The sequence below is a fragment of the Panicum hallii genome, chromosome 4 (genome assembly GCF_002211085.1).
Source record: "Panicum hallii strain FIL2 chromosome 4, PHallii_v3.1, whole genome shotgun sequence".
In the NCBI taxonomy this organism is placed as follows: domain Eukaryota; kingdom Viridiplantae; phylum Streptophyta; class Magnoliopsida; order Poales; family Poaceae; genus Panicum; species Panicum hallii.
In genome coordinates this window covers 51,980,884-51,990,569 of record NC_038045.1, presented here as the reverse complement: position 1 = coordinate 51,990,569, position 9,686 = coordinate 51,980,884, and the positions used below count along the sequence as shown (strand labels likewise).

The window sequence follows — 9,686 nt, the reverse complement described above, 5'->3', positions numbered from 1 at the left end:
AACATGGGTCACCTTCAATTTATCATCAACAAAAATACAGTCATCCGCCCTGATTGGATTGGTCTGACATCTGTTACATCGCTATATGCAGGTTCATAAATCTATTTTCCTTTCAAAATAGTTAACAAATGAATAGTAAAAGTGCACTGAAGTTAACATTAATCTGCAGGTTTGTGACAAAAGAAAAGAAAGACTATATAAACAAGTCACCCAGAAACTGATAGAAATTGACTTGCCTTGCTTTCCTTCACTCTGGCTATGTGATGATTTTATTATTTGCTTCCTCCATGCATGCTCCTTGAAGAAAAAGTGAAAAGAAAAATCTATACTAATTAAACATTTGCACGCCGCACGTGGATATATTATGAGATGTACCACACGGCTGGAGATCGATCCCTCTATATACGCAGGGCCTCAACCTTTGTATAAATCGGTAGGCGCTCGCTCATCAACCGATCGACGAGAAGCCGCTAAGCTTGCGCGCTGCAGCGAAGAAATCTATCGGTGGATCGGAGCAGCAATGACGCAGGGCGGCGGCGAAGAGAAATCCACGTTCCGGTGGCTGGACGCGGCTCGCTACGCGGTGGCCGCCGCGGTGACCGTGCTCATCATGGCCGTCATCGTCAACGCCATCAAGGTGGTTCTCCGGACCGAGTCCCTGCAGCTCTCGGTCCGCGGAGGCGCCGTCTCCGCGGCGCCGTTCAGGCCGCCGCCTGAGGAGGTCCTCGCCGTCGAGCTCAACCTCCGGGCGCACAACCCCAGCGGCCGGGTCCGCATGTACTACCTCAACATCAGCGCGTACCTCTTCGACAAGAGCACGCCGGCGTCGGCGTCGTTGAACCCGGGCTTCGACTGCGTCATCATCTTCAAACCCCAAGACATAGCCGTGCTCCAGCAGGAGGCGGTGGACTCCATGCTGGCCCTGAAAGCGAAGAAGAACAGTGTGGGGGCGCCCTACTTCGACGTGCTGTACAATGGCAGCCGCGTCAGCGACATGACGCTGCGGCTGGACGGCAACCTCGTCACCGAGGTGACGTCCGACCTCAACAAGACTCGCCCGGCCTCCTACTACTGCGAACAGCTCCTCGTCGGCGGCAACCCGGACGACGAGGCTATCAAGTACAGGCAGGACGTGATCTGCAAGCAGGGAAGGGGTTTAAATTAGGCCAGGGATTTTGTATAATAATGATTCCACATGCATTCAGATTTCAGGGTCGCGTTACGTCGTTGATTCAGAGTTTCAGACTTTGTATCTTGTTGTACCAGCTGCTAGTAGTACTATTTTGAGCTTGCTTTGCTTGACGAGTACTCCGATGTTTGTTGACGACGGTGTTGTTGGCATGTTGTCAACTATTAGAAAAAGAAAAATTATTATTATTATTATCATTGTTATTTACAATAGTGCCAGCGACCATATTTAAAACCTAATGTGAACCAAGTTTATATTTCAGAATAATGACAAGTAAGTTTTGCCCAAACTTTACAAAAAAAATGAAAAAGCCTTGCAAAATTTTGAGCCCATGCATCTACCAAATTACTAAGGTTAGGCCACAAAGTCACTTGCCCATGCATCGCCCGTTGCTCCCATGGCCTATATATACGTAGCCTCCTGCAACTATGCGAGCTTGCAACAATCACGATCGAGTAAAATAGCAAATAGCACTGCACACACAACCAATGGCTGTTGTTTTGCCCCTATTACTCCTGTTGCTCATCGGTTCCTCGCCAACTACCCGTGCTGCAGCTAATGGCGACCTGCAGACCTCGCTGAAACCACATGCCGCCTGCAGCTCCGGACAGGGTGCGAGTGCGACATCTCTGAACATAGCACACATGCATGGTTGCAAGACATGATCGATCGAACAGATTTTGTTTGTTTGCTGATTTGCAATCGTCTGCAAACAAAATTTTGTTTGTTTGCTGATTTGCAATCGTCTGACAGTGTGTCCGTGCAAGCAATGTTTGACGCATCTCCATTGACAATGTCTGAAACAATGACAGTGATGCCACGCGACGACCGCACCCGGGTGCCGTTGTATCGCCATCCCGGCCCGTGCTCGCCGCCTTCGTCGTTTACGGGTGCGGCGAAGGCGACGCCATCGCTGGCCGACCTGCTCCGCCGGGACCAGCTCCGCGTCGACCACATCCATTGGAGGCTGTCGGAATCTGAAGGCGTTGGTGTGAGCGAGGGCTCCGTCAAGGAGCCGGTGCGCTTCGGGGTAGCCTACCTCCACGACCAGCCGGTGATTCAAGTCAGAATCGGTTCAGAATCCAAGGGCTCGGAGGTAGGATTTTGTTTATTATTTGAGTACTTCATCTTGCTAGCTGTTGAAAACGATCTCGATCAGTTCTTGTTGCCACTACAATTATTCTCTGGCACTGGCAGCAGCAGCAGCAGCAGCAGCGGAGCCCGCCGGGAGTGGTGCAGACGGTGGTGCTGGACACGGCGAGCGACGTGCCGTGGGTGCAGTGCGCGCCGTGCCCCGTGCCGCCGTGCCACCCGCAGGCGGACTCCACCTACGACCCGGCCCGGTCGAGCACGTACGACGCCGTGTCTTGCGGATCCCCGGCCTGCGAGCAGCTCGGCCGCCTCTACGGCGGCGGCTGCGCCAACGGCCAGTGCCGGTACCGCGTCCCCTTCCCCAACTCCAACCTCTCCTCCTCGTCGGGGACGTACGGCACCGACCTCCTCGCGGTCGGCCCCAACAGCGGCATCACCTTCAAATTCGGGTGCAGCCACGCCGAGGCCGGGCAGGGCGGCAGCTCCGACTCCGACAACACGACCGCCGGGGTCATGGCGCTCGGCGGCGGCCCGGAGTCGCTGGTGTCCCAGGCCGCGGCCAACTACAGGAACGCCTTCTCGTACTGCATCCCGGCGGCGACGGAGAGGCGGCCGGCCGGGTTCTTCGTGCTCGGCGCGCCGCCGAGCGCGGACTCCTCCGCGTACGTGGCGACGCCCATGCTCCGGTACCCGCGGGTGCCCACGTTCTACCTCGTGCGCCTCCAGGGCATCACCGTCAACGGGCAGCTTCTCAACGTGACGCCCTCCGTGTTCGCCACCGGCACCGTGCTGGACTCCCGCACGGCCGTGACCCGCCTGGCGCCGACGGCGTACCGGGCGCTGCGCGAGGCGTTCAGGGGCTGGATGGCCGTGTACACGGCGGCGCCGCCCAGGGGGAGCCTCGACACCTGCTACGACTTCTCCGGCGCCTTCTTCGTCGCGCCGCCGAGGATCGAGCTGGTGCTGGAGCGGGGCAACGTCCTGGAGCTGGACCGGTCGGGGGTCCTCTTCCACGACTGCCTCGCCTTCGCGCCCAACAGCGACGACCGCATGCTGGGGATCCTCGGCAACGTGCAGCAGCAGACGATGGAGGTGCTCTACGACGTCGGCGGCGGGGCCGTCGGGTTCCGCCGCGGCGCGTGCTGATCGACGAGAGCGACGACCGGGCGCTGCTGGCGCTGCTCCAACTACGCCAATGGATCTATCTGCGTGCTAGAGATTTTAGCATTCGGTATTAATTCAGAATAAGTTAGTACTAATCGTTCCTGTTTGTAAGGCTTGTTTGTTCTATGTTGTACACAAGCTAGCTGTTCGTACATCATAATCATGGCTATATATAAGCCCAATTAAGTGCACATGCTCAGAAGCCACTTAGACTGTTTGACATGCTCTTCAAGTCCAAAAAGGAGGAGGATTTTACTGTATGAAGGCACCAAAATTGTAACTTCAAGTCTTGTACCTACCTACTCTCTCCGTCCTATAACACAGGGTATTCTAGGATTTTTCATAACAGATTAATAAGATGAATAAATGATGCATGTAATCCTATTTAATACCTTGTTTGGTTGTCATTTTGCTGATTTATGGTCGGCTTGGAATAATTAGTTTCTAAAACACCCTAGAATGCCTTATATTTAGGTATAAATTTTGAACCCTTCAATACTTTATATTTCATGACGGAGGAAGTAGTTATAATTTTTTTAATCTAAGGCATCAAAATTTGATACTCCTACCTCCTATGTTATAATTTAGTAATACCGCTCCAAGAATGGTAGAAAAAATCCCCCAAAGGAAATAGGTGATAGTGTTTTTATGGATCTCCCCTTTTTTTATGGATCCCCTTTTACCAATGTGAGAACTGGTACACGAGAATTGTGGGGAGCTTTGCTCACTGCTGCTGTAAAAACTGCAAGACAATAAAAAACTCAGGCTCAACAGATCAATTCACAATTGCAGTATATTCATATCCTCACATTCTAGACCTTAACTAAATACAAGAAAGGAAGATGTCTCATAGGATCCAAAGTTCCAAACTCAGAGAAAACTGATTTTCATTAAAGAGAAAAATAGGCTTCAGAACACCCCTACCTGGTAGTGCCTGTCACTGTACTGAAAGTTTTTATGTAGTTTATATGTCAGGATACTTATTCTGCACTAATTTTACAAAATAAAAATACTGAGAAGATTCCACAAGTTTGAGGCTATATCTGCCCAAGTAATGACTAATGAGAGCACTCACTTGGCTATGCACTGCCTGTGTGCCATGGCCTATATATACCGAACCAGCGAGCAAACCATTGGGAAGTAGCTATCCAGTAAAAGATAGCTGCAGGCAGGGTAAGATACACACACACAGCTAGCCATGTTTGTTGTTTTGCCACTGCTGCTCCTCTTGCTCGGCTCTTCTCCATCTGCCCTTGCAGCTGCTGACGAACACGAGGAGTTCACAGTCCTGGACCTGAGCTCGCTGAAGCCACATGCCGCCTGCTCCGGACATAGGGGTACGTTCGTCCGGCCGGGGGGTCCGGCATCTGCATATAACTACCACATGGTTGCCGTAGACCATCAATTAATTTTCAGCTTAATTTGCTAATTCCCAACTTTCTACAAATTAAAATTTTCTTTTCTATGTCAACTGTGAATGACTGTGTGAACAATGTTTGACGCACAATGGCAGTGACGCCCCCCCACAACGGCAGCTGGGTGCCGTTGTATCACCCTCTCGGCCCGTGCTCGCCGTCGTATAGGGGTGCCGCGGCGGCGGCGCCATCGTTGGCCGACCTACTCCGGCAGGACCGGCTCCGCGCCCACCACATCCATAGCAAGGTGTTTGGCGATTTCCGCGCGAGCAAGGGCTCCTACAAGGAGCCGGTGGCTGTCGAGGAGACCCAGGTCCATCACCAGGCCGCCATTACAATCGAAATGGGCACACAATCCACGAGCTCCCAGGTCCGAATTGGTTTCAGACTTTCAGTACCTTGATTTTTGGTCGTAGCTGTTGACAAATTTCTCCGTGATCAGTTTCCATTAATTTTGTATATATGTGTTCTTTGCAGATGCATGGTTCTCACTCTGAGCTGCGCATCGGTCCGGCGGCGACCGGCGACGGGACCTCCGGCCCGCCGCCGGTGTCCCAGACGGTGGTGCTGGACACGGCGAGCGACGTGCCGTGGGTGGACTGCGTGCCCTGCGCCCTCGCGGAGTGCCCCTACTACGACCCGGCCCGGTCGAGCAGCTACGCCGCCTTCCCCTGCAACTCCTCCGCCTGCAAGCAGCTCGGCCCCTACGCCAACGGCTGCGCCAACAACCAGTGCCAGTACCGCGTCGCCTACTCCGACGGGTCCTCCTCGTCGGGGACCTACAGCTCCGACCTCCTCACCATCAGCTCCGGCGACACCGTCAGAAACTTCCGGTTCGGGTGCAACCAGGCCAGCAGCTCCGGCGGCGGCGCGACCAACGGGTTCATGGCGCTCGGCCGCGGCGCGCAGTCGCTCACGGCCCAGACCTCGTCCATCTACGGCAACGCCTTCTCCTACTGCTTCCCGCCGAGGGAGAGCGAGAAGGGCTTCTTCCGTATCGGCGTGCCCGGCGGCGCGGGCTACAGGTTCGCCATGACGCCGATGCTCAGGGACCGGCGGGCCCCCGCGCTGTACCGCGCGCTCCTGGTGGCCATCACCGTCAACGGGCAGCCGCTCAACGTGGCCCCCGAGGTGTTCGCCGCCGGCGCGGTGCTGGACTCCCGCACCGTCATCACCCGCCTGCCGCTGACGGTGTACGGGGCGCTGCGCGCGGCGTTCAGGGACAAGATGGCCGCGTACCGCCGGGCGCCGCCGCAGCCGGAGGTGGCGCTGGACACCTGCTACGACTTCACCGGCGTCCGCTACGTCCGGCTGCCGAGGGTCGCGCTGGTGTTCGACCGGAACGCCGTCGTGGAGCTGGACCGGTCGGGGATCCTGTTCGGCGACTGCCTCGCCTTCACCGCCAACGACGACGACAGCATGCCGGCCATCCTCGGCAACACGCAGCAGCAGACCATCGAGGTGCTCCATGACGTCGGCGGCGGGAACATAGGGTTCCGCCGCCAAGCGTGCTAGCTGACGGAGACCTGACCACCACACCCCTACGCCGCCGCTAGCAAGTAGCAACTAGGCATTGGGCATTTTCAGAATATTATTGTGCAGCTCGATCGATCGTTTCTTGCGCTCGATCTCTGTACGTTTAAACTGTTTGTAAGACCTGTTTGGTTGTCTACCTCAGAGCTACCTAATGGGGAGATTAACTAGGTTGTTTATGACCAAAATAACCCACCATTTGCATGTCGTAAATCGGCTTGTTACAATAATCCCATGCGCAAAAATCAAAATATTTTGTTTTGTGAACCTTTTTAACTCTTTCAGAGAATGGGAGTTCAACATTTCATCAGGCAAGCTACTGTGAATGAACCTTGGTTGATTGTGTCACTGTGTCTGAAATTGTTGACCTCCAAAATAAAAAAAAAGGTGTGACCTTGCTTGTCAGCCATTGACGGACGATGGCGACCTTGCTGAGTAGTAGCCCGGGCTATATGATTGCAAGCCTCCTACTTATACAAGCGGTGTGCAAAGGCTCCAGCGCCCAAACCAAACCAGCTTCCTGTTGTAGTAGGAGTGTAGAGTGTTCCTGAGAAATCTAATCTCAAGCTTGTGTGTGTGATCTGAGCCAGGTAGCAGCAGCAAGCGCTTAGTGCAGGAGGATCGGAGATGGTTCACCTCGGCGATAACCAGACAGCAATCCTCCTCTGCCCGCCCGCCATTGACATGTACATCCAGAACCTCACGTCGTCCTACACCGAGAAGAGCAACGAGGCCAGCATGGTGTCCGCCTCCGTCATCATGTTCGTCCTCGCCGGCCTCTTCTTCAACCTCAACCTCTTCAGCGGTCTCTCCGACGTCAGCGCCACCCTCGACCCCAAGGTCCGCCTCTTCCTCTCCTCGGCGCTCTCGCTCCTGCTCCCCGTCATGTCCTACCTCTTCTCCGAGGCCAAGAACGCCGGCTCCTCCGCCGCAGGCGCCCGCGCCGGCGAGCTCTCGCTGGGCGCCCTGATGATCCTGGCGTGGATGCTCCTGGTGGAGCTCCTCCGCAAGAAGGTGGACGAGATCCGGATGCGCGGGTACTCGGGCTCCATCCAGCGCGCCGGCCGCGTCGTGCTGCTGGGGAGCTTCATCTTCTTCAACATCAAGACCGCCGGCCGGAAGGCGGCGTTCAGCATCCTCTGGATCATCTGCGCCACCAGGGTGGTGCAGAGGATCGCCTTCACCGAGATCGGCAAGTACTCGTACGCGCATGGCAAGAACGCCCGCCTCATCAACTCCTACATGGCCAAGATCCTGAAACAAGAGGACCAAGCTGTCCACCAGGTCCAGGATGGACACGAGCTGCTGAAGAGCTGCAGGTACATTGTGATGGGAGAAGAGAGGATGGTGCAGGAACCCACTGCAGATGGCTACAAGCTGGACATGACCACCCTCGATGGTGACAGTAGCATCGTCACTGTTGGCAAAGTCTGGAAGCTCGACGAGAACAGCAACACGCTCTTCACCACCCCTGACCAAGTCCAACGCCTCAAGAGACTCTGCCTCTCCTTCGCTCTCTTCAAGCTGCTGCGCCGGAAGTTCGAGCACCTGCCGGCGGTGACCGACGAGGAGGCGCAGGACTGCCGGGACCTCATCCTGAAAGGCCTGCTGCGCGGCAACAATAATGGTGGGATCGCCGCCGCAGCAGAGGAACTGTTCCAGGTGATCAACGACGAGGTCATCTTCCTCAGCGAGTACTACCACTCCGTCGTCCCCGTCGTCCTCGCAAGCCCCTTCTTCCTCCTCGTGAACTACTTCCTTGTCCTCATAGTCGTAGCCGGCTTGTGCATCATGGCCATTATTCTCTGCGGCAACGGAGACGCCATCTATGCGTTCATGAGCATCGGCGCAGACAACTACACTTTGCACTCCGGCATCGGCAGGGTAGCTGTATGCCTCATCATCAAATCCAGGAACTCGCCGGAAGCCTTCTTTTCCGTCGTAGACATCTCCATCACAATCCTTCTGTTCATCATCTACTTCTACGAGGAGATCTGGGAGTTCTTCGTCTTCATCCTCTCCAACTGGTTCATGGTCTCACTGGTCTGCAGCTACATGGCCAAACCCCAGTGGCGTGAGAGCCCTTCCATTCGGTACGCCATCCACCGGATCGTCTGGCTACGGAGCAAGCTGAACCATGGCAGCCTTAGCTTCCGGCAGTTCTCGGTGCTGAACATCCGGTGGCCAATCAGATTGCCATTCTATTCAACACTGTCCTTACTGTTGGGGACAGAATTGGTGCCGAATAATCTGAAGCAATCGATCATAGATCATCTTGTGGATCATCATGACCGTCATCGTACCGGCACCGCCTACTCTACTCCTCTTACGAATGGCAAATCCGCCCTGCAGAGGAACTACCTCTTTGACAAGCTCTCATGGGCGTGCCAGAGCGACAGCGTTTCAGAGGTGTTCCTCACATGGCACATCGCCACCGGCATCTTGGAAGTGAAGTGTAGCAGCAACAAGCAGCTTCCTGAAGCGGCGGCGAGCAGAGCAGCGGTCAGGCTGTCCAAGTACTGCGCCTACTTGGTGGCCTTCCACCCGGAGCTGCTGCCGGACAACCCGGAGAAGGCGGAGCGGGTCGTGGAGGGCATGAAGGCGGAGCTGAGCAGCATCTTCTGGTGGTGGGAGTACTACCTGTGCTCCCAGCGCGCACGGGTGAGCAAGATCATGGGAGCAGCAGCTGCTGAAGGCCAGCAGGGTGATCATCATCAGATGAACGGGGTTGTGAGGAACGGCGCGAGGCTAGGGGGTTTGCTAGTGGACGTAGCTCGGAGCCATGGCCCGGAAGCGGCGTGGAAGCTGGTGGCGGACGTGTGGACGGAGCTCGTCGTCTTCGTGGCGCCGTCGGGCGAGGAGGAGCGCGTCAAGGGGCACGGCAACGTCCTGGTGCAGGGAGGCGAGTTCATCACCGTGCTCTGGGCGCTGGCCACGCACATCGGCGTGTCCCGCGAGGCCAACAAAAGATCGGTGAAGACTTTGGAGGACCTGATGGGTGAGTCCATGCGTGCGCCCCTGCCTGTTGACGGCGCCATGGAGATAAGCATGATGTAGTAGTGGTGTTTGTTTTTCTTTTTTTTTTCTCTGTGTACGTAGTGTTTGTTTTCCTTCTTGTCATATATATGCAGGGCAACTTGTTGCAGACATGTGTATATGTAGAATATAATATGCAGGGCATTTCAAAGTGTTTTCTGTAAGTGGCACAACGAGTGTGTTTTGGGGTGTTTGAACAATAATAACTACTATATGAACCATAAGTTATTAGTCATAGCTTTTCTATGTATATAAAT

General features: G+C 55.2%; 3 protein-coding genes across 3 annotated transcripts; all 3 read left to right on the top strand.

The window, feature by feature from the left end:
* Positions 1-520: 520 nt before the first annotated feature.
* LOC112890653 (aspartyl protease family protein At5g10770-like) lies at positions 521-3,819 on the top strand. Its single transcript, XM_025957506.1, has 3 exons — positions 521-1,119; positions 1,943-2,285; positions 2,387-3,819. Exons 1-3 carry the CDS (start codon positions 521-523, stop codon positions 3,425-3,427), a joined length of 1,983 nt encoding a protein of 660 aa, XP_025813291.1. The 3' UTR covers positions 3,428-3,819.
* Positions 3,820-4,602: 783 nt separating this feature from the next.
* LOC112890982 (aspartyl protease family protein At5g10770-like) lies at positions 4,603-6,544 on the top strand. Its single transcript, XM_025957871.1, has 3 exons — positions 4,603-4,782; positions 4,959-5,230; positions 5,338-6,544. The coding sequence occupies exons 1-3, from the start codon at positions 4,644-4,646 to the stop codon at positions 6,373-6,375; spliced, it is 1,449 nt and encodes a 482-aa protein (XP_025813656.1). The 5' UTR covers positions 4,603-4,643; the 3' UTR covers positions 6,376-6,544.
* A 374-nt stretch (positions 6,545-6,918) lies between these two features.
* LOC112890652 lies at positions 6,919-9,450 on the top strand. Its single transcript, XM_025957505.1, has one exon. It carries the CDS (start codon positions 7,021-7,023, stop codon positions 9,448-9,450), a length of 2,430 nt encoding a protein of 809 aa, XP_025813290.1. The 5' UTR covers positions 6,919-7,020.
* The last annotated feature ends 236 nt before the right edge of the window (positions 9,451-9,686 follow it).

What these genes read in the sequence shown, in the direction of transcription:
- LOC112890653 (XM_025957506.1), top strand. Translation starts at nt 521, where the DNA reads ATGACGCAGGGCGGCGGCGAAGAGAAATCCACGTTCCGGTGGCTGGAC. An exon ending in CCGGACGACGAGGCTATCAA is followed by an intron (nt 1,120 to 1,942) that starts GTACAGGCAGGA and finishes ATCGTCTGACAG; the next exon opens with TGTGTCCGTGCAAGCAATGT. An exon ending in CAGAATCCAAGGGCTCGGAG is followed by an intron (nt 2,286 to 2,386) that starts GTAGGATTTTGT and finishes TGGCACTGGCAG; the next exon opens with CAGCAGCAGCAGCAGCAGCG.
- LOC112890982 (XM_025957871.1), top strand. Translation starts at nt 4,644, where the DNA reads ATGTTTGTTGTTTTGCCACTGCTGCTCCTCTTGCTCGGCTCTTCTCCA. An exon ending in CGCCTGCTCCGGACATAGGG is followed by an intron (nt 4,783 to 4,958) that starts GTACGTTCGTCC and finishes GCACAATGGCAG; the next exon opens with TGACGCCCCCCCACAACGGC. An exon ending in CACAATCCACGAGCTCCCAG is followed by an intron (nt 5,231 to 5,337) that starts GTCCGAATTGGT and finishes TGTTCTTTGCAG; the next exon opens with ATGCATGGTTCTCACTCTGA.
- LOC112890652 (XM_025957505.1), top strand. Translation starts at nt 7,021, where the DNA reads ATGGTTCACCTCGGCGATAACCAGACAGCAATCCTCCTCTGCCCGCCC.